The sequence below is a fragment of the Pleurodeles waltl genome, chromosome 2_2, assembly GCF_031143425.1.
Source record: "Pleurodeles waltl isolate 20211129_DDA chromosome 2_2, aPleWal1.hap1.20221129, whole genome shotgun sequence".
In the NCBI taxonomy this organism is placed as follows: domain Eukaryota; kingdom Metazoa; phylum Chordata; class Amphibia; order Caudata; family Salamandridae; genus Pleurodeles; species Pleurodeles waltl.
This window is the reverse complement of record NC_090439.1, coordinates 149,225,540-149,249,925: the sequence shown is the minus strand read 5'-3', so window position 1 is coordinate 149,249,925 and position 24,386 is coordinate 149,225,540. Positions and strand designations below refer to the sequence as shown.

Below are 24,386 nucleotides of genomic sequence, written 5' to 3'. Positions count from 1 at the left end.
TGGACTAGCTGAATATAGGCTCTGAAAGTGTTGAAACCAGGTAGTTGGGGAAACGTGATAGGCCAATTGTTTGGTCATCCCGCAGCATCCCCAAGCCACAAGTGCCCAGAACTTGCAATAATATTTGGCGGAGCATGAACTAGGCTTATCCTGCCATCTGCGATCATTGCAATCCTTTTTCGTGGGATCCCTTATAGGCCTTTTGGGACACTTTTATTAACTCTGAATTATTTTACCTAATTGCCACCCTGGACTGCGTTTTCACCTGTCTACAGGCCTTATTAAAACAGCCAAAAGCGTGATTGCTCTTGTTGGTCTGTCTAGGAGTCCTGGATGTGGGTGCTAAAAATATGGTAGCAATTTGTTTAAAAAAGCATGCAGGGTTGCTGCTTGCCTCCACGATATCAGTGTTTTTAGAAAGTATAGAGTTAAATTTAAGGGTGACATTTGTAAGATCAGGGGTAAGGATAGACAAAACTTTTTATCGAGTTGTGACATGGTGCCATTTAAGATTACGCCTAATGTCTGTTTGCTGGAGGTGCCACGCTGGTATTTGGGATAGAGAAGCCAGTGGTGTCTCATCCCAGAGTGGAGAGCAATAAAGACAAAGGGGGTTATGGTCACTCTCAAGTCTAGGGATTATTACCATGTTGATCACCTTATGCCACAGCCTAGATAATTATGTAGTCAATGTGAATGTCCTGGTTGGGCCTGTTATAAGTAAATGCCCCATTGGTGTCAGATTTTATTCTCACATTTGTGGCCTTACGTCCATATTCCAATATTAGGGACTTCAGCTGGAGAGCAGCTTGAATCCACCTTTTTACAGAGGGTAGGTCAGGTTGGGGAGCACCCCACAACTCATCCTCCTCCAAAGATAGATCAATGTCTAGAGTGACTGCAGATTTGCAAAACTAATTTGCCACTTGCTTGAGCTGCGGTTTTGAACGTTTTGGTGTGATTTGTCAAGCGGGGCTGAGAAATAGCAGGGGGTCCCAAAATGTGTTTTCCCGATGCAATTTCCCATAGGAATTCCGAACATGACTACAGCCCGAATCATTGGACGGAATTACACCAAATTTGATAAAAAGACAGCTCTTGGTCCAGAAAGAGCCCTTTTTGGTATTTGGTGTACACTCATTCAGAAGTTTTGAGATATTAAAGGAAAATAAATATAGATATCTAGGGATGTGGATCCTCCCCGTATCCAATAGTCCCCATGCTATCTGATTGGCTTCCAACACTTCAACCAGGAAGTACTGGCAGCCGTTTTGGGACTTAGGACTCAGCTGAATCGCCCCCAAAACTTTTTTTTTAAATTATTATTAAGAAAGGGGACAGGGTATAAATACCCTGACCCCCTAGGCCTGGTGTTGGGATCCCTTCTAGCCCCCCGAGGGCCAAAAGGAAGTCTTTAAAAAAAAATGTTGCCAAGAAATTGTGGAGGATCTGCGAAACCCTGCACTAAAATCAAGGGTGGTCTGTCACTGTTGTTTCAAGATTAGGATCTGGGTAGGCCAGATTCCGGGGGAATGCTAAACTTAAAAAGTTGGGAAGGGATGAACGTGACCCCATTCCTAAGGCTCGGGGAGAGGGGCCGGGCAGTCACCCTCCTGGAGCCATCAATGGCCCTGGAGACCATGGCCCATCATGACTTGCTTTCTATCTCCCGGGATACCCATCTGCGGGAGATAGCAGTTTGCTTTCACTTGGTGGGAGCTTTGAAAGCTCCTGCCAAGCTACAGCAAACTGTAAGTCTACTCCTAGTGGGCGGGAGCCGGAAACCTCTCTCCCGCGCTCTGAGAGCACACGTTTTCATCTTTTTTACTGCCCACTATGATAAAGGCATGAAAACAGATAAAAGGATTGGTCTCAGCATTTGTTGCTGCTTCATACATGCAATGCCGGTTCCCGCTGGAGGTGAGAAGCAGGCTGGGACTGCCGGGGCATTCAAACTCCCCCCACTGACCCTTGCTATGAAGACCTAGAGGAACAATCACGTTAGCCAGAAGTACCCTTGTTTGGTGGAGATTGAACTCTTTGTACTCATGTTGTATTCTTCATACCAGGATTCATGTTATCAGTGTGAAGACGCTCAAGGTACAATCACATTAGCCCGAAGTACCCTTGTATGGTGGAGATTGAACTCTTTTTTGACTCATCATTTTCTCCACACAAGGATTTCTGTTATCAGTATGAAGACACTTGAGGAACAATCACATGCCAAAATTACAGACACACAAGGTCTCTGGAAACATTACCTCACGGTCCTTTACACAGCTGTATAGAATATGCACTATACATTTTAACCAACGAGGTAGCACTTCCTAACTAGCTAGCAGAAAGTACTCCAGTCTGAAGTTCCACATTGAAAAATTATCTGAAGTCCTTGATGAAGTGAATGCATCTTTGCTCTTTCAATGCTCAATATGTCCTGTAGCAACTGTGATGAGTCTTTTTTTTGTCATCTCCTGTTGAGAACAGAGCACGTCAGTCTCCCTTTTAAAAATTAAGGGCCTCATTTCGAGTTTGGAAGATGAGAAAGCCCGCCTCTGGCCACCACCTGCGGGTCGACCTCCTCACCAGAGTCATTGTGAGTTTCCCGCTAGGTCGGCGGGTGGGAAACTGAGGCCCATATTTATACTTTATGTTTTGTGGGGGGTTTTTAACGCAAATTCGGCGCAAACTTAACTCCATATTAATAATTTGGAGCTATACCTGTCTAGCGCCAAATTTATGGAGTGAGAGTCATTTTCTGTACTTGAAAACCTACCTTGCGCTAATGACATGCAAGGTAGGCATTCCTGTGCAAAAAATGACTCTAAGGCATGTGGGCCTTATTTTTCCTCCGGCGTCAAAATGACGCACAAGAGGAGGCGGGCCTTAAAATATGGCGCCCATCCGGATCTGCACCGTTTTTTAACACCTGGGTCAGGGCAGGCATTAAGGGACCTGTGGGCCCATTTACATGGTGGGAGACCATGGAAGCAGTCCACAGGTGCCCTTCCTTGCACCCAGGGACACCCCCTACCACACTCGCCCACCCCTGGAGGACACCCATGGATGGGGGACCCATCCATGGTGAGTGCAGGTAAGTGCAGGTAAGTATATATATATTTTTTTTAAGTGGCATGGCCATTGGGCAGGGAGGAATGACTCCTGTCTTTGCTAAGACAGGAGTCATTTCCATGGGGATTGTGCATCAAAAAATGGCGCTAGTCAGGTTAGAGCCAATATTTTTGACTCTAACCTACTTGCACCATTTTTTGGCGCACAACCCCCAGTCTTACCTTCGCCTCCGCTGCCCAGTTAGAGTAATTTATTTTGACGCTAACCAGGCCGCAGTGCCGGCTAATGTCATTCCATAAATAAGGCACCCGACTGGCGCGTTGCAATGGCATTAGCCGGTGGTAAACTTTTTGACGCAAATCTGCCCTAGCGCTGATTTGCGTCAAAAAGTATAAATATGGGTCTGAGTTTCTGGCCACTGGCTTAGCGGAAAACATGCTACAGTATTGCCTCCAGCTCGTAATCGAGCCAACGGCAATGTTGTAGCCAGCAGGGTGCTGGGCAGGGGCCCCCTGTGGCCCCCTGCTCCCGTTCCCTGCCAGCCTTTTTGTGTTGGTGAAACTGCCATCGAAAGGCTGATGGAGAACAAGGTCGGAATATGCAGGGCAGTGCTGCACTGGCAGATTACTGATCCTGGTGGAGCTGGAGGTTCCCTGGCGGTCTACTCTCCAGGGTTCTAATGTGGCAGTCGGACCGCTGCATCTATGGCGGTCCTGACCGTCACAGTGAGTGTGGCAATCTTAGGACTGCCACACTTGTATTGACCCCCCAAAAGTATACAAATGTGCAAAATGACCTACAAGCCCTGTCTGTTTTCCTGAAGGCCCCGCGTGGCGCAGGGTTGGATGCCTAGGGGGAGTTGGCTCCAGGGCTGTGGCCAGCACCTGCTGCTCGCAACTGCAACAACTGTTGGCTTAACATGGGGTAATTTATTATTACTTAAGAACAGAACCTAACTATAAAGCTATAAAGCCTCTCTAACCTTTGAGTTTTTTCAGTGAATATATATATATATATATATATATATATATATAGAGAGAGAGAGAGAGAGAGAGAGAGAGAGAGAGAGATGTAAATCTCCAGAACGACCCAATGGGATAAATATATTTATTCATGTGTGACTTTAAAGTCATTCAAAGAATATTATCTTAAATTTTTTCTATGTTAGGGAACACCCACACCCCCTTTTTGTTTACCCTTACCATTCTATATCCTTAACCACCACTAAACCCTTAAAATACCCTTAACACCTTATACCCTTACCCACCCTTGAACCCTAACAATACTCTTACCACCCTAAACCTATACCTACCTCTAAACCCTAAACATATGCTTTCACCCTCATACCCCTGCCTACCTCTAAATCCTAATCATCACTTTGCCCCCTATGCCCTTACCCACCCCTACGCTCTAAGAATACCCTTACCAACCTATACATTTACCCACCCCTAAATCCTAAAAATCCTTTACCACTCTATACCTTTACCCACTCCTAAACCCTAAAACAATTCTTACCACCTATACTGTCATCCACTCCTAAACCCTAAATGTATATATTTATATATTTACTGAAAAACAACCAAAAATTAAAGTAACGTTATAGTTAGGTGAATTTCTCAATGACAGCTTTAACGTTCTAAACTGAAAAAAAACAGAAATGCACCTGTTATAGTTAACAGCACTAACTACAACTTGTGCCTGCAATTCACTGTTTATGATCCCACATATTACATCACTGATGACACTACTGATGACATCACTATTGAAATCTCAAATGACATCATTGACATCATCCATTGATGTTTGTTTTACAGTTTAGGTAGTGGCAGATGGCTACAATATTAGTTTTCTACCTAATTTTGCACAGCCTAGGTCCAGCTAATGGTTATGGCTTGTGAGAGCCAGGCACACAGCCCTCCACGTCCAATCCAAGGGGGCAGTGTTTGCTGCTTTGTCCTTGTGAGCCACTCATGAGACGTACTTTTATAACTGAATTTGCATTTTCAGCAAACCTATCCTGTTGTAATAAGTATCATTTATATGCATCAGATTTTCACTACCCCTTTTTTAAATATGATCCTGCAAGACTCTTACAAGATAGTAAAAAATGCTTTAGAGGAAGAATTTATATTTTCCTTCAATACAATACTTACAATCCTCATTACTAGACTATGGAGAGACACTGCACTTTTACTGAGAGCTTGCATGAAGATAACTGGTGTGTAGTGTAGGGCGCAAAGAGATACTACCTCTCCAGTCTCACCTTTCCCAGGCACAATAGTATGCACAGTAGGGTGGGGATGCTCACCTCACATGCAATACCTCACTATTCCATACTAAGTATAACAAGTACTTGCTTCGCCACTGACACCTCTCCCCAGGGAAATAATCATATGTAGGAATGGATTCCCATGTCCACTTACAGCTCTCCCCAGGTCTCCCCAGCCTGACAGATATATACAGTAGTACTTAGGGAAACATTTTGTTCTGCACTCATACCTATATCCACAACAACTTGGATATACAGTACAGTACAGTATAGTGAACCAGTGGCATCTGGTCACATACCTCTCCTCGGAACAACAGTGATATGTAGTGCTGCCTGGGAAGAAAGTCTTCTCTTTGCTAGCATATCTTACCAGGCTAAGAGGTCTGTCTTATAGGTTTAGAGAGAAATGTATCTTTCTACTCATAGCTCTTTAGATGCTGACAGGCATGCATGGTAGGCTGTGTGGGAAACTGTCATTTTTCCTGAGACAAGTCTCTTAAATGATACCTCTGCATAGTATGATGTATTTCTTGGATAATGATTGTGCAAATTTTGGTGTGAAAAGTGGCTTACCTTTGTGGTCACACCTCTCCCCATTATGAAAGAAGTACAAGTAAATTATTGAGATGAAATTATCTTTATGCTCATAACTATATCTGCCATAACAACTATAGAGATTATGATATAAAAACATACTACCCTCTCACCTGAGGCATCGCCCCAGAGTAACACATGTGCAAAATATGCTGTGAGTGGAGACTGCTGTCTCTGCTGATACCCCTCTTTGTGATAAGGAATGCCATTAGTAGAGTATAAAATTAAGTTATCCTCTCTGTTGACAGCTGTGTTTTGGAAACCAGTGTGAACATTTCAATGTAAGGATGGACTCACATCTCTCTCAGATATCTCCTTATGGAGACATTCATGTGTATTATGGTGTACACAAAGACATCTCTGTACCAAACCTTCTTTTCTGTGACAAGGATATATACTAACTTCAGAACTGTCCTTTCCACCAGCAGACAGTACTGCCTAGTATACAATGAGAATACATTTGTCTCAGTGCCAATTCTTGATTGAAAATCTTTATTCTACGGGGAAAAGAAGCACTAGTATCTCTATAGTACATTAAACATACATATCCATGCAGCAGAACAGTTACAGTTCCTGAAGTCAACTGCCACTTTGAGTCAGCATTAGTAATTGAAAATGCAATTATTTTTAAATCTTTAAAAGCCATTAAGGTAACAAATCAGTAGTAACTTTAAACATGTTATTAAATAAACAATTTAACGATACAACAAACAATAGCAACATTAATAAACTACAAGAACAACAATAAAAACAACAAACTTTACAAATTATTATTTATCTTTGCTGATTTTCTGTCAGCTGAATGCCATCATCACATTCAGTTGAACAGCCTACTGCTGATCCTGCAACTCAGCCACCTCAGCCTGCCAAGGAGTCCTTGGTGTGGCATTTTTTTAAAATGAGGCCAGGTGGGAAACAAGTATCTGCTAAATATGTAATATGCAGATAATGCAAAAAGGAGTTCAACTGGGGCAGCAGGAACAAACAATACAGCATAAGTACCACAGGGATGTAGCAACATTTGAGGGCTATGCATGACTTTATTTTATAATTTCAGAAGCACTTTCTCTTTTACTTACAACTACACACAGTATAAACTTTTCATTTTTTAACACAACAACCAACACTGGGGATAGCTCTCCACATTCTAATATCTACTTCTCAAAATTTGTATTAATAAACATGCACCTCTACAAACAACGTTTCAGTCACTAAAACTTGTATAGAATAAGTGTACTAACAGTAGTGCACTTACTGATGCTCCTCAACAAAGTTCATAAAGTATATTTCCAAATACCTGAAATTAGAGCAGTTCAATATAGACAGCTGAAGACACCAATGGTTCTCAGTTACAAATTCAGTCACTTCTACTGAGCATAACTCTGACAGGCTTGCTTCTCCTCCAAATCATTAAGAACAAACTGAACTATCCCTGGTTCTGCACCCAGTCACGTAACCACATTTATCCAGCCATAGAACAATAATGGAAACTATTAGTTGATACTTGCCCTTTTGTACTTCCCCTTTGGCTCTTGTGAGACGTTTGCATAATCATAAATCACCTTGTGATAGGCCCAGTAATTTTCCATGTGCATCTTGTGACTGGTGCGCAGGATCATAAAACACTTTGTGGCACGCTCAGTAATTTCCCCCAGGTCTTACAAGCCTCTCGCGCGATTGCATGTATCATTACAGCAAGCTTCACTCCTGAAAGATTGTGAGCTACTCTTGCAAGAGTCTTGCAGAATCACAACAACATATTCGGGAACTAGTCGTAGGTGGGACGGAGTATCCTCTCCACTGAGACCTAGCTCTTATATTACAGGTGTGATTTAGTAAAGTGTTGGGAGAGACTAACCTCTCCACACAGACCTCTGTTTCAGATGACCCAGGTACATAGTGGTGTGTATGGAGGGACTGCCATCTCCAGTGAGACCCCTCTCTTGGATGATGGCTGTTCACAGTAGGTTGTGAGGAGAGCCTGGCCTCTTCCCTCAGACCTCTCTCTTACATGAAAGGTGTACATAGTAGATTGTCTACATGGTCTCCCCTCTCTTTCCACACCTCGTTCTCAGATAAGGGGAGTGCATGATAACGTGTGTTCATGGGCTGCCCTCTCCTTCTACACCTCTATCTGATATGATAGCTTTGCGTAGTAGGGTGTATGGAGAAAGACTGCCTCTCCACTAACTCCTCTCTCTCGGATGAAGGGTGCACGAGAGTCCTGCAAGATCATATAAATTAGCTTAAAACAATATACATTTATTCTCTTCACAGTAGTAATCCCTTAGACACCAAATCTGTAAACTTGTATAGCGCACTACTCACCCTGTTAGGGTCTCAAGGCGCTGTACGCATACTGCTGTGGAACCCCTTCTGGCTTTTCACTGTGAAGTGCCCACTCCTAGGCAACCCCCAGGGTGAAGCCAGGCATCCAAGCGCTGCTGTGGAAATTAAGCAAACGATTGCCCAGAGTGGGACCCATTAATTAGAGTAGGGACTGAGGTGCGAATTATCTGGTCCAATGGAATTGAGCCCAAGACTCACCAAAGCAGGAATTGAACCCTGGTCCTGGGCCAGATTTCTGCATCAGGGTCTGTCTCTCTAACCATTGTGCCACACTTCTCCACACTTCTCTGCACTTCTCTGGAGGGACAGCATGCCTTTCTACTGTCCCCTTATATAGGTTTTTATTTTATTTCCAAAATACCTTGTATTTTTCACAGTAAACAGTAATGGCTGCAATTTTATTTCTAAAATCTCAACAGGCGGTCATCAGAGTGTTCACTCTTGTGAGAGCGTGAAAGGTCACGTGGAATCACAGGGCTCAATTTTTACATTTGCGCTCCCGCAGGACCCCTGCTAGACTCTCGTCAGCCCAACCATCTAAATATACAAGTATATTTGACCCTTAATTTCTCAAAAACTACTGAAAGGATTTACCCTAAATCACAAAATGCACAATCTGCAGACCAAGATCTAGCTGTGTGCCGAATTTGGTATCATTCTGTTCAGCACTTTTTGCAGTAATCCGTGTTTAAAGAAGTCCATGTAAAATGCATTGGGATTTTATATTTTGGGATCCCCTTTTTTGTCTCAAACCCCCACTTGACAGATCACTCCCAAACTTTCCATGGAGGAACTGAGGTGGAAGAATTTATATTTTGGAAAGTTTTATAAAGATTCATTAAACAGGGCCAAAGTTATCAGCAAACCAAAAACACTCCCTCTATGGAAAGCAGACCAAACTACAACTACCTACTGGTGACAGTGCAAGACTTTCCAGGAAGGAGCTGAGGTGGATGAACTGAAATTTTGGGAAGTTATGAAGATTCATCAAAGGGACCAAAGTTATTACCAAAACAACAAAAAAACCTGTATCTAACCATAACTCAAACTATATATATATATAGAGGTAGTTATAGTGAGGACCTAGTTTCTATAGAAAAAGGGTTTTTTGTTTTGCTAATAACTTTGGTGCCGTTTGATGAATCTTCACGAAATGTTCCAAGAAAATATAACACTCATTTCAGTGTCTGTCTGGAAAGTTTTGGGGTGATCCTTCAAGGAGGGGCTGAGAAAAATGGGGGATAGCACCCAAACCATTGGACGGAATTACACCAAATTCAGCACAAAGTTATTTCTTGGTCCAGAAGGCAACCTTTTTGTTATTTGGTGTAAATCAGCTCAGTAGTTTTTGAGAAATTGAAAAAAATCCAAACTTGTATATATAGGGAAGCGAAGGCTCCGCACGCCATCCCGATCTTGTGTTGAAATCTGATTTGCTGCCAACACTTCAGCAAGGAAGTGTTGGCAGTCGTGTTGGGACTCGGCTTCAGCCGAGTCCCAGTAAAAAAGATTACAAATGAGAAAAGGGGCCAGAATAGGGACATCCCAACCCTTTAGCTCTGGTGCTGGGGTACCAGAGGGACCCCTCTGAAGCTAAAAAGTATTTTTTTAAACATTTTCGGCAGGGGTAGTGGTGAATCCGCAAATCCGCTGAAAATTCAACAAAAAAACAAGCGCAGACTCCTGTGCCTGTTTTTGTGAAGCTCCCGGTGGGCCTGGTTCCACAGGTATTTAAATTTTGAATGGAGAGACCAACCAGCCCCTCCCCCCACAGCCCCAGGGACGACTCCCTTCCTGGTGCTTTAAACATAATGGATGCAGGGGGCCACCCGGCCCCACACAGCCCCGGTGACCGCCACTTCATCCCCAATGCAACATCCAATAAAAAGGGGAGGGGTATTGTGCACCACCGAGCTTTAATAGGCCATGGGGACTCCATCTTCAAAGGCCTTATGTATTTTAAAGGGGAGGAGGCCACATGCCCCCCCTCAAGCCTCATCAGTCTCTGAGGACCACATCCCCAGGGCCACATATTTTTTTAAGGGGAGTGGGTCTGCTAGGCCCCCCTCTCCAAACCTCATTAGGCCCTGGGGACCCCACCCCTCATGGCCTTAAGGATTTTGAAGGTCCCACCCCAAGTCTCGTTAGGGACTGGGGCCCACATCCCTCAGGGCCTTTTTATTTTAAGAGGAGGGGGCCAGGTAGGTCCACTCTCTGAGCTTCAGTAGGCCCTTGGCACCCCATCACCCAGGGCCTTTTTTTCCTAAAGGGGAAGGGGCAGCGTGGCCCCCCTCCCTGAGCTTTGTTGGGCCCAGGGGTCCCCATACCCTAGGGCGTCTAGTGATTGAAAGGGGAGGGGGCTGCACAGCCTCTCTCCCCAAACCTTTAAAAGGCCCTGGAGACCTCATTCCCCCAGGGCCTCTGATTAAGGTAAAGGGGAGGGGCCCACATAGCCCACCGTCCTTGAGCCTTATTTGGTCCCAAAGACCCCATCCCCTGGGACCTGCCTTTATTATGGGTGGGTGTCCTGGTTCCCACCCAGGGCACCCACCTTACACTTGTTGGGGGCCGACTTCCTAACTGCTTTGGGAGCGGTCATTGCTGTCACCCGCAGGAAGCAGCTATTTAAGCGGCACCCAATGGGGTGGGAGCAATCATGAGCATGGGCTGAGAAACGGATCAAAAAATGTGCTCCCAGCTGACAGGAGCATTTCAAAGCTCCCACCCGCTGGGAGCAGATTTCGTGTTTGCTCCCATTTGGTGGGACTTTGGAAATGTTCCCGCCAGTGGGGAGCAAACACATGTTTTCCTGCTTGGAAACAGTTGTGTCCCAGGTTTAGGCTCCCAGGGCACAACATCGTAGCCAGCCACAGGGATGGGGCATCCAGGACCAAAGGAGGCTCAGGGAGGGGGAGCACATGGCTTCCCTTGCTTTTAAAAAGTTTAACTGCTCTGGAGTGTTGGTTCCCCGGGGCCTTAAGAGGCTTGGGGAGGAGGACCACACAGGATTGTGTCGAAAAGTGCTTTTTTTTGTATTTTGGCCCTGGGGGCATCCCCCTGGGTCCCAGAGTCCTGTGATGGTGGTCTGCAATAGTTTTCTGATGTTGCTGGCAGCCAATCACCGCGCTCACTCCTGCTGGAGTCTGATGCCTTGGGAGTGAATTGGCCCAAAAGGAAATAAAGCTCCCTCAGCCAATCAGAAATCTCTATTTTTAAATTGGCAATCGCACAAGGGTCTCTAGAGACTCTTGCAGATCCAACTGTCCAGATATACAAATATTGTAAACTCTTAATTTCTCAAAAACTACTAATTTGCATCATATCGAAAGGCACAATTTGTGGGCCCAGGTCTAGCTTTCTGCTAAATTTCCTTATTGGAGTGTACTATTTATGCCCATTGGTTTTGTAAGAGTTATGAGCAAAGAGTTCTTTCTGTATTCGTAGAAATGAGGATGGATCTTCTCCTGAGCTATTTTGTACTCACTGTCAGACCTCCAAAGCTACAGTAATTTATACACCTGTATGCACAAAAACAAAGTTTGGATGATGTCTTAAGTGAGGTCATCAATGATGTCCTTTGAGATGTCATCAGTGATGTGATCAATGATTTTATTTGAGATTCATCATTGATGTCATAAATTATGTCATAGGACATGTCATGAGTGCTGTCATATGTGAGGTCATAAGCTCTGCATGGTGGGGATCAATTTATAATTAGTGCTGCTAACTATAGCTGGTGAATGTCTGTGTTTTTTTAGTTCAAAACGTTAACGTTGTCACTGAGATATTCACCTAACTATAAAGTTACTTTAACCTTTGATTTTTCTGTGAAGTTCTAAGGTTTTTTTCAACCGGAAACAGATATTTTTATTACACCTAACTATAACATTACTATCTATATATATATATATATATGGGGGCGTGTGTGTTTGCATGTGTGTGTATTTTTATATGTATATATTTATGTATATGCACAAACACTTACATTAAATATAGTATAGTTATCTTGTGTGGGAAAGGCATTGTACTGCACGCTAAAGGCACTCCATTGTAAAGACAGCGTTGTAAAGGCTGTTTCCCTTCTCCACCAAGTCTTAAACCCCAAAGAAGATCCCTCATTTTTCCCTGAGACCTTGCTGATGCCTGGACTAGGTTTGATGGTCCTAATCTCATTGCTACTACCTAATTGACTGCTAGGGAAGGTCACATGAGCCCCTGCAATTGTGCAAGCACAACAAAAAACTAGGACAGGCACTGCAATCAGGTTGCACAACCACGCAACCTCAGGTAGACCATGAAATCATCTGATCTGATGCACTGCACAGCAGGCTGAGGTGTAACCTGCTGCTGCAGATAAAAAGAACAGGGTTCCAGGTTACACTGAATGTGGTGACTCGGTCACTCACTCCATCAAACTATTTCCCTTGTTTAGGATGGCTAAACATATTCCCCAAAGTTGAGGTGATCAAGAGCCATTGCCCACTGTGGCTTGAGCATTTTAATCCTGGACATCTGTTTTTGTATTGTATTGTATTGTATTGTAATTAACAGCGGAAGTGCCCAGCTTTAAAGGCAGTTGTCAGCTAATTTGGAGTAACCGGGGAGATACTGGAAGACAAGAGACTGTGGTCCGACTTCTAAAAATGCTTGGCGCTACCACAGTATGGATGGGACATTTTCAGTATAGTCACCAGCTGCCTTCAAAGCTTTATAATGCTGATGCAGCCCTGTTAATGGAATATGAAGGGTCCTGACACTGTGGGTATAATTCTTTAGTTTATGTGGCTGAGAGCATGTCAAGCAGAAAAAAATTATTTGGGAACCAAAAATTTATTTGGAAAGGAAGAGACATTGTGGGTGGCATTTAAGAGGAATGAACTACTGCAAATATGGAAACGACAACATTAAATTGCACACTTTCATTCAATGTGGAGTAACGCAACTGTGCTGAAAGTATACAATGAAGAGTAATACCGCAGTGACCTACAGGTGTGGAAATCTGTGAACTACCATCCCAAAGTGCTGTATAAAACCAGGACGTCAGGAGAGAAACAGGAACAGCAGACTAAAAACCTCCAGGAAGAAGACTACATTTCGAAACCCGTCATGGTGTCTGATGTAAAGCTTTCTTTACAAATAAATGAAGAGTGCATATTGAAGCCTCCAGGAGTGCAGCGTGCTTCTCCTGGGATTATATATCTATATATATGGTATTGTAGTGATTTACATGACCACCAGTTGCATTGCACAAGGACACAGGGAGTTTAAGTGAACTGCTCAGGATCACAGGATCTTGAACCAATGCTGAGCCTCAAACCTGGTTCCCCTCTTTCAAAGTCAGCAGCTCTGGCTGTTATGCCACGTCCTCTCCTCTGATGTCCTTTGCTGTATCCAATGAGCATCTGAAAGCTCTTCCATGCACTAATGAAAATGTCTTTGTACATTCTAATCCATTCAGCCTCTTGGTTCTTAAATATAGTCTCAAGTAATTGGTTTTTTAATGTAATTGTTATTTGATTAATCTTATTCACTATACTGTTGCTCATTTCCCTTTTATACTTTATTAACTTCTTTATATAGGTTCTGCAGGGGTCAACCCCGAGGGCGCACCAACCCTATGGCACATCTGTGTGGCACACAGTCAGTGCACTTCCTGACAGTCTCTTTGCCTCTGTGGTTGATTCCTAACAATGGCAAGGGCACAGAGGCAATGTGTTTCTCTTATTTGCATTGGGAACACACCCCTATGTTATGATAGAATGCCACGCTAGAATAGAAATTATACTATTTGTGTGCCAGTGCTATCAGTATCACAGAAAATAGCTGCACAAACGTCTACAGCCCCTTCTGTAATAGCTCAGTGGTCCTGGAGTGCAGAAAGCAGGCACCCACACAAATTGCACCCATGGGGCACTTCAAATAATACAGTCCCCATGTAGCTCTCAATATATTACACTGGCTGCTGGTGGCACAGAAGATACATTTCAAGTAACTTTGCATTGTTTTGAGAACATAGCAAAGCGCCAAAATGCTTGCAGACTCTCCTTCCTGCACAACTCATTCCACCCTGATATTAAGTCTAACCTTTTCAGTCAATACAGATTCAATTGAAATAAGATTGGAGGGAGATGGAAATTGGGAGGGAGAATGTCTGTGATATCAGACAATTCTTCAAACATATGAAGTCCTTCAGTATTTCCCATACGTTCTCAGTTCCTAACACATCAACATCCTTTTGGTGTTTAAGTAATTAGAAAAAATCTGCAGGAAGGCAGATGTTCAATATATATATATTTTTTATTTTGCAGTTTTATATAGCACGAACTTCTCCCAACGGGGCACGTATGCTCTAGGATGCACTGAACAGCTAGTAGAGAATTATCAGCATCCAATGTGCAGTTATCTTTTTGTTTTTATTAGATCATAAGTTAGAGTGACCAGATTTTGAGGAGCAAAAACCGGGACAGGTCAGACATAAAAGAAGGACTAATGACTTTACACTCACTTTTATATCTGGCCTGTCCCGTTTTTTTGCGAAGCTTTGTGAATGTGTGACTATACATGTGTGTGTGTATATATATATGTGTATATATATATGTATATATATATATACATATATACAGTGCTTTAAATGGAAAAATAGAAGTGCAGGTACTCTCTATTAGAGTACCTGCTTTTTTCTAAGAAGTGCCGGTACTCTCCAATTAAAAGTATTACGTTTTTCTTGAGATATGCCGGTACTCTCCCTCTCAAAATAAAAAAGTGCTGGTACTCAGTACCGGAGAGTACCGGCCCATTTAAAGCACTGCATATATATATACACACACGCACACACACACACACTTACAAGACTATACCTATAAAATCAGCTGTGGCTTGACCTCCCACCCTGTACCCCCAACCTGCCCCCACCCACCTCTCTCTGCCCCCCACTCAGTCTCTCTGCTGGGAGCAGACATGGGACTGTGTTGCCTGACAGTAACAGATAAATTACTTTAATTATTTCATCATTTGTAAGCGTCTGTTAAAGGAGAGTGTAGCTTTAGCTTATACTTCCCTAGACTTATGACATAAGTGCATGAGGGGCGACTGGTTCGGGGTTCTGCTGTTTGTAGAATAGGTTAATGACAGGGACTATTCCGTGGCCTAAATTCATGTTTGCTACTGCATCGGAAATACGATTCGAAGAGTGGTAGATCACTCCAACAGTGGTTATTAAGGTACATGAATTGACAGAAGACGAGGTGCCACCCATCTCTTCGCACCCTCCACCCTCTATCTGTCAGCTCACAATAACCTCCATTCCATGCGTCACAAAGACACACGCATCAACAGGTTTGGCTTCTGACCTGCAAATTCGCTTTTTAGATAATGTGAAAATAAAATAAAAACATATATGTTGCTGTCCAGTAAGATAATGCGGTTTCAAAAACATGTATCGATTTAAATTCCTGACAATGTTCTCTCACTTTTACACTTTTCAGGTTCTGAAGAAATGTTCCAGGTGTCAGATCATTTGCATTGACCAACAGACTGGAGAACGAAGCAACGAACTTTTGCAGGTGCTGGCGTCTTGCAAAGGTGGAAAGGTTAGTGTAAACAGATGTAAATGAGAACATTTTTAAGTTCTATGGTGCATCTTTTCAAAGGACTCTTGGCATTTTTGTATGAATCACTGGATCGCAGAAGTGATCTCATGTACCCTATGTCCGAGGAAAGTATCCCTTGAAGTGACTTCACATTACATTTGACGGCAGTGACATCTAGAGGCATGCAAAAGAATGCATAGAAACTTGCCGAAATCAATTTTGCAACAGGCGTAAAACAAGCAATTAACTAAAGAATGATAGAGAAGAAAAACAGCCGAAGATTACAGAGGCTGGCTCTCACATCTTGTGACCTTGGTGACATTGCCATTATTGTTTACTGGTCCACAACTCCCTGGTAGCCGTTTCTCATCTCCGTGGATGTTAAACACGCAGTAGGCAGCCCATCAGAAAATGAGGGAATCTCATACGTTCGTGATATGCTGGCAAAAACCATGGGGCCCGTAATCAGTATCTGACATGCTTTGCACTCCACGTTTTGAAGGGTCTTCTGGAGAAATCAGAGTTCTGTTCTCTGGAACTTCTTATTGCCCTTGGCTGAAGAAGTCCATATTTCATGTTATACAATTAAATGAGATAAGCGGCGTATTCTCCTGTTGGGTGAAGGAACTTCCCACATCCCTACTGAGGTCGCAGAAAATGGGAAAAATGACTTTATTACGTTTTATTTTCCCTCTGCCAGCAATTGGTGCTGCCTGGCAGCATGGGAAGAGGAGCGGTGCTCACGTTTAAAGTCCTCATGCTACTTTGTCCATCTGTCGTGGGACGGCCAGCCTAACGTGCACTTTGAACCTCTCCAACCCGAGTTGTCTTGGACAGCTGGGTGGAGAGCAAGCACAGGCCTAGAGTGCATTTGGGAGCGCTGACACAGCGCAATCCATCCAATCCTGTCTCTTCTCTCACGCTGGTTAACAGCATGAGGGCAGTGTCTGGATGGGTTAGGGGAGATGGCTGGGGCCCGCGCTGGGCGACGAGAAGAACACCAAGACCCCAGGACATGGAGCAAGGCAAGTGAACCTTTATTAAACTTTAATGTAAACTAAATCGCTGACATGCTTTTTAAAGCTTCAAAGCTTAAAACGTTAATGTAATGCATGTTGGCAATTTAGTAAGTGTTTTTTTAAAGGTTTCATTTTCCTCGAGTTCGCACAGCAGTACGGCACCTTTTTTACACCCCCACCACCCCCCACCACTTTTAATTATTAAAGGCCGCCACTGAATGAGAGGGTCTTTGGGTCAGCTTTCTTCTCCCATTGGTTTGTTTTGGCTAGCCCTCCTCAGCTAGTGGTTGAAGAAATGTTAGATAGTTCAAAATTTGGTTCAGTCCCGAGGAGTATTTCAGCCTCACTGTTAACTTTTAGGATACAAGGTGTGTTCGTCGGATTAAAGACGACCCCATTTTCTCTGGATAGATGGGGAAGTGGCAATGCACCATTCTGGAGCTACATCTTTCTGATTTTCCTTCTACCCTGTCGCTTTAGTTCCACTGTCCTGCACTTGATAGGAGCAGGCTCAGAATGGATGGTTATATTTTGCCATATCTGCGAGGGGAGGGCTGTCTTACTATCTCCTCCCTTTCCTTTTACAGAGTATTGATAGAACACCATTACAAAAGAGACATGTTTCCAGTGGTTACATTAGTATCCAGTGTCATCTACAATTATTTAATTAAAGTATTTGGTCAGCTGCTTCAGACAGCAGTGTAACTGTATGTGTGCAGCAGAAAGACAAGATCCTTAGAGCTTCCAAACATATCGCAGATTCATTACTCACTGTAGCAATTAAGTTGTCTGCTCCAGAGAGCACCTCAGAGTGTGCTAAGTGATCCCCACTTCCATCAAGTATAATTGTCTCTTGCCACACTTTTAGCAGTCACATTCCCCTTGTTACATGAGTTCACCAAGCTAAATGTGACCAGCAACACGCCTGTGAAACCGAAACTATGAGAAATGTGCAATTCTAGACACCTGAGACCTGTCCAAAGAACTGCAGGATGTTCATCTGCTTGAGCAAGGTAAGTGCTGAGACAGTGGACAGTCTGCAGAACAAGGAGCCATGGGATCAGCAGGAACTGCACAAGGAATGGAGAGGCAGAACCCGCACAAGAAGGTGGACAGTAAGTAAGAGAAGCTTCACAGTCATCATGAGATCTACTAGCAACGAATAAAGTCGTTTGATGGACATAAAGAAAGGACGCGTGGATCCAGTACTGGCAGTGGAAGAAGATGTTAATCGAACAGTAGCACAACTAGACTGATTACCAGTAGCCTCAGCACAAGGAGCTGAAAGATTAACTCCAAGAGCTGGCGGCAGAGGTTCAGCACTTATAGCTTAGAACGTTATAGCTTAGACTGCAGATGTTTTAATTAAAAAGTATAGCTTGTTTATTTTTCCTCTCTCTACCTCTCTTCTAAAATGTTTAGATACTGGTGAACTGATGAATTGAGCATCATTATATGATAAGCGATCTGCAGAAACACTGGGGAGGATAAGCAACAGTCCAGTGATATGGGGACTCTTTGGGTCTAGCAAAAGCACAGGATAGCTGAGGGGCCTGCAACAGCACTAGGAGCTGAGGTTTGACTAGCAGTACAAGAGACTCAGTAAGACCTACCAAGTGCCAGACATCATATATGGCACTACCACAAATCCAACATAAACCTCCCACTGGCCCCTGCATGTCCCCTTTGGCCCTGCTGTTAAAGGAATTGTGATCATTGCTGAAACCAAACTTCAATGCAATATCCCCGACACAACTTAGTTGGACAACTAGTGCCTAGACATGCTAATAAACACGCTGTTACTTCTTATTCAGGAAGCTACCATTCATGGGTCTCTCATCTGCCTTCCTTTGTATAGGTGTTATTTTGGGGGACCTCCTTATTTGTGTACCGTAAGACTAACAATTAGGAGCTTAGGGCCATATGTACGAAACCTTTTTCCTATAGACACAGAATGGGTAAAATCCTTTGGTACATCTGGCCCTTACAATATATAGGGGTGGAAGATGATTTTCAAGATTCTGAACATCAAGTAGGAATCACATATAGACATTTCACATGTTTTAGGCTCAGGGAGATTTAGTGGCTTGCTCATGATGACATGATTGGCTTACTCAAGATGACATGAACTCCAAAGGCTGGGATTCGAATCTTGGTCCACAGGTTCCAAAGCCAGCAACTCTAGCTGCTGAGTCACACCTCTTCCTTCTTTACTTTAAAGAAAACACAAAACACATTGTGGACAGTATGTTATCCCCCTGCCAGGCCTCTTCATTCAAGGAAGTACTTTTGCTTAGATGTTAAGAGATTCAGGACTGTTGCAATAATTAGTTTGTAATATTTGCTCTACATTTCTCTCACATTTTAATACAACCTGACTCCCTCTCTTCCTTCAGTCTATCTCTCTTTCACAACATTTCTTTCTCACACAGTTCTATGCAGTCTAGTTCCTTCTCCTCCCTCAGCGCTGACTACTGTTGTTTTCTCATCTTTTCAAATCCTCCACTCTGCTCTGTGCCTTCTTTATAAAGCCACAGCTAGCCTGTCGCCTCCTCCCTCCCTGGTATGTGAGACTCTTTCTCTTGTACACTGTACCCAGCATTCTCCTTCAGTACTAGCAGCATGGAACACACCGGCATCTTATACATGCATAGGTAAAAAAATGTCATCAGCTCAATTTATGGTTGGATGCATCACCCTTCCACCCACTACTTATAATATGCATTGCAATGGGGTGTCATTCCTGCCCTGCTGGCTGACTCCTCGTGCTGCCCACTGTGTCTGCCTCTGCTGTTCTTGCATCTTTCGAGGACCAGGCTTTACTCCTTCACTGATTGCGCATTGTTAGAAATGGGGTCTCTAGTTGGCAGTCAGTTTACACCCTGTTGACATAGGGACCCTCCAGTCAGGGTAAGGAAGTCACACACCTAAGATAACCCCTGCTCACCCCCTTGGTAGCTTGGCACAAGCAGTCAGGTGTATCCTAGAGGCAGTGTGTAAAGTATTTGCACAAACACACACAGTAACACAGTGAACACATCACAAAAGGACTCAACACCAGTTTAGAAAAGTAACCAATATTTATCTAAATCAAACAAGACCAAAACGACAAAAATCAAAATAAACAAGTAAAAATATAAACTTTTAAAGTTACAAAATAGTCTTAATCCATAGAAATCAATGGATGCTTTGTTTCAGCACAAAGTACCAGTTATGCATCAAAAATAAAGCTGCAGGGGCAAAGGTGCAACAGAACAGCAAGCAATGTCTCGATCCTTAGCTGCAAATGAGGCAGTGCATCAATTCTTTCCCCGATGGGTAAGCAATGCATTGATTCTTTCCTTGCAGCGAAGGGATGCGTTGATTTCCAGACAGGCAGCCTCGGGTCAGTGCTGTGATGTTGAAGTTTTGGTGCCCAGGGACGATGCATGGAAAATCCAGACGCACAGTAAAGATGAAGTTGTGCTGACCTGCTGATGTGTCGATTTCTGTAACTGCAAGGCAGGTGCTGTGTCGATTTTACAGCTGTGAGGTGGGTACTGTATCGATTTTACAGCAGGGGTGTGGATGCTGTATCAATTTTTCTTCTGCTTGGCTCCGGTGCATGGATTTTCACTCAGGTTTTACCAGCTTCTCCTTCCAAGAGGGGAGGGACTGAAGTGGCACCACTTGGAAAAGTCAGAGGTCTCAGCAAAAGAGCCCAGGTGCTGGCATATGAAGCCTTTGATGTCCCTGAGACTTCTGAACAGGTGGCAAGCTCAGTCCAAGTCCTTGGAGAAACTTTGCATGCAGGTAACACAGCAAAGTCCAGTCTTTGCCCTCTCTAAGGCAGAAGCAGCAACTGGTGGCCAACCCAGCAAAGCACACACTGGAAAGCGTCAGTACTCCTCACAACTCTTCAGCTCTTCTACTTGGTAGAGGTTTTTCTTGATCTACAGATTTTCAAAAAGTCTGGGGTTATACTAATTTCTTCCATTGAAGTAGGAAAGTCTTTGTAGTGCATAAGACCCTACCTCTTATTAGCAGCATTGATGAGCGTTGGTCGAGCCAACACATTATTCCACTATAGGTGACTTTGTCATTAACCAGACTAATTCCCTCTGGTGGTGATACGGGGGTGTTAATCATTGACAAGTGGTTACACAAAGCAGACATATGGACTAAAAAATGGTTATGGTCGCTTTCAGATCTCTCAGTAACCATCATGTTGATGACTAAGGGCCATAATCTTATGTTGACTAGAAAATAATCAATTCTACTAGCGTGGTTGACTTTGTTAAATGAATGGAAACCCTTTGCGTCAGATTTAGTCCTGCCGTTAAGTGCCCTGAGTCCAAATTCCATGGTCAATGATTTTACTTGGACAGCAACCTGCGTCCACCTTTTGATCGGCGGAATATCCAAGGCAGGGATAGACCATGCCCCATCCTCCTCGTGGGTAAATCCAGGATCATCCCAGTCAAGAGGTTCAAATGTGACATTGAAGTCACCTGCCACAATGATTTTGTGATGCCGGGGACAATTTTTCAAAAATGTCTCCAGAACACAGAGGATTTTGGAGACCTGACCCCCCGACCCCAGGCCCCCCGACCCCTCTAGTACAGATGTTAAAAATGATCACAACTGTGTCTGTCCCGAATGATAGGTGAAGACCTAAGAGGTCTGGGGAGTCGATTGAGAGCTGTGATATGCAACAGTTTAGTGATGTTCTAGCCCAAATGGTCAAGCCCTTGGAAGGCCTACCCCTCGGTACTGTGCGAAGCAGGGATATGAAAATTTGAGTAGCCAGACGGAAAAGGGGATCAATCGACCATGTATCCTGAAGAAGACATATGTCATGTTCCTCAATAAAGGAGGTAAATGACGGGAGGTGAAGGACAGATCACAAACCTGCCACATTCCATGAGACAAGTCGTACCCCAGTGATTAGAGGGATTGCCCTGTCCACTGATGTGATATTTGAAGGGTTAGCTACCAAACATTGGTTTGGCAGATGGAGTTGGTTGGGGGTAAAGGGGTCATTATCACTATTTGCCCAGAGGGTCCTGGGTTGGCTGGTGGTATTCCTCTAGGGGAGCTAGCCTAACCATAGGTGTAGTGTTCTCACCCTTAGCTGTCTGTTCCTGGATTGGCAGGTGATGTTCATCGGGAAAGGAAAGTACAATGTTATCACAGTTGTGCAATGGTTCCTGGGCGGTCTGATGGAATCTGTTAGGAAGATGAAGGTGGGTGCTTATGGTGTCAATGTTGGGAACTACAGCCAGACCAGGGACAGTTGTTTTATATGGGTCGGAGGGTAGTTCAACATGTGTTTTGGATGGTACTTTGAGTCAATAATTCTCACTGAGAGCAGATAGGTTACCTGCTGGACAATTGGTACGGCGAACCCCATAGTACGCAGGCGGCCTAGAGTATTTGAGCTGGATGTAGGATTGCCCTAGGGCACTTGTCCTTGCGTCTCGGGCCACCAGATTATCCACCATGCTCCTGTCCCTAAATGTCAACTGTAACATATCAAAGTGTGTGTTTGGGTCAGCCCTTCTGACTGCATCAATTATATCCTCACGTATTAGAGTAGCAGCCTCTCACATGGCGAATCCAATGAATTGCCTTTTTTTCTGACAGAATCTCCCTCTTCCCTTTGTTTCAGTGGGTGTAGTTTGGGAACGTTGACCATTAGAACAGTGTTATTAAAGTGGGACTGGCAATGTCAGGCTGTGCAGTGCATTTAGGGATAGTGTCGCTTGTAGATCTAAGGATTTGATAACAGACACCAGATGCCTTTCCTGTGCCTAAGCTGTTGTGTAGGGGAGGCTGATAAGAGTTCTTGATCATAGCACTGGCTAAAGGTTGGCCAGCACAACCAGTCGCTGGCAATTTGAGCAAGATCATCGGGGTACCTGATGGAATTGGCATTGGGTTACAGATATGATTCATGATGGCCGTGGCATCTGAAGGAATTAGATGCTTGACTATTGCGATTAAGGAATTAACCGTAGACTTGAGTTCTGACACCTCGCTCTTTAAATCTTGTTTGCATAAGATGTACTGTGCATTTGTCTGGGCTAGATTCACATTTACATCTACTGACCTATCCACCCTGATGCCTGGGTTGGGGTCGTCATGTGGGTCTGAAATATTGATTAAAGGGCTTAAGCAGTGGGTACACTGAAGAGTGTCACTAAGATATAGTGATGGCTCATGCACTGGTAATGAGGGAGTGTGGATGAAGACATTCCTTCCCTCCCCCTCCCCTATAGTGGCTGTGACCTGTTGACCACGTGTAAGGAAATGCCTCCTTGGCATGGTTACCCCCTGACTTTTTGCCTTTGCTGATGCTAAGTTTTGATTTGAAAGTGTGCTGAGGCCTGCTAACCAGGCCCCAGCACCAGTTTTCTTTCCCTAACCTGTACTTTTGTTTCCACAATTGGCACACCCTGGCATCCAGGTAAGTCCCTTGTAACTGGTACCCCTGGTACCAAGGGCCCTGATGCCAGGGATGGTCTCTAAGGGCTGCAGCATATCTTATGCCACCCTGGGGACCCCTCACTCAGCACAGACACACTGCTTGCCAGCTTGTGTGTGCTGGTGAGGACAAAACGAGTAAGTCGACATGGCACTCCCCTCAGGGTGCCATGCCAACCTCACACTGCCTATGCAGTATAGATAAGTCACCCCTCTAGCAGGCCTTACAGCCCTAAGGCAGGGTGCACTATACCATAGGTGAGGGCACCAGTGCATGAGCACTGTGCCCCTACAGTGTCTAAGCAAAACCTTAGACATTGTAAGTGCAGGGTAGCCATAAGAGTATATGGTCTGGGAGTCTGTCATGCACGAACTCCACAGCACCATAATGGCTACACTGAAAACTGCGCAGTTTGGTATCAAACATCTCAGCACAATAAATGCACACTGATGCCAGTGTACATTTTATTGTAACCTACACCCCAGAGGGCACCTTAGAGGTGCCCCCGAAACCTTAACCAACTACCTGTGTAGGCTGACTGGTTTTAGCAGCCTGCCACACTCGAGACATGTTGCTGGCCACATGGGGAGAGTGCCTTTGTCACTCTGTGGCTAGTAACAAAGCCTGTACTGGGTGGAGATGCTTATCACCTCCCCCTTGCAGGAACTGTAACACCTGGCGGTGAGCCTCAAAGGCTCACCCCCTTTGTTACAGCACCCCAGGGCATTCCAGCTTGTGGAGTTGCCCGCCCCCTCCGGCCACGGCCCCACTTTTGGCGGCAAGGCCGGAGGAGATAATGAGAAAAACAAGGAGGAGTCACTGGCCAGTCAGGACAGCCCCTAAGGCAACCTGAGCTGAGGTGACTCTGACTTTTAGAAATCCTCCATCTTGCAGATGGAGGAGTCCCCCAATTGGGATAGGAATGGGAGGAGGCACAAAGAGGGTGTAGCCACCCTCAGGGCTAGTAGCCATTGGCTACTGCCCTCCCAGACCTAAACACACCCCTAAATTCTGTATTTAGGGGCTCCCCA

At 44.3% G+C, this 24,386-nt stretch overlaps 1 protein-coding gene across 2 annotated transcripts in view; it reads left to right on the top strand.

The window, feature by feature from the left end:
* MOCOS (molybdenum cofactor sulfurase) overlaps positions 1–24,386 on the top strand; it is a 2,173,869-nt gene that overhangs the window by 2,106,078 nt on the left and 43,405 nt on the right. For both annotated transcript variants that reach the window (XM_069219520.1, XM_069219521.1), the window contains one exon: positions 15,766–15,870. In XM_069219520.1, coding sequence (XP_069075621.1) covers positions 15,766–15,870 — 105 coding nt within the window. The remainder of the gene's footprint in view (positions 1–15,765; positions 15,871–24,386) is intronic.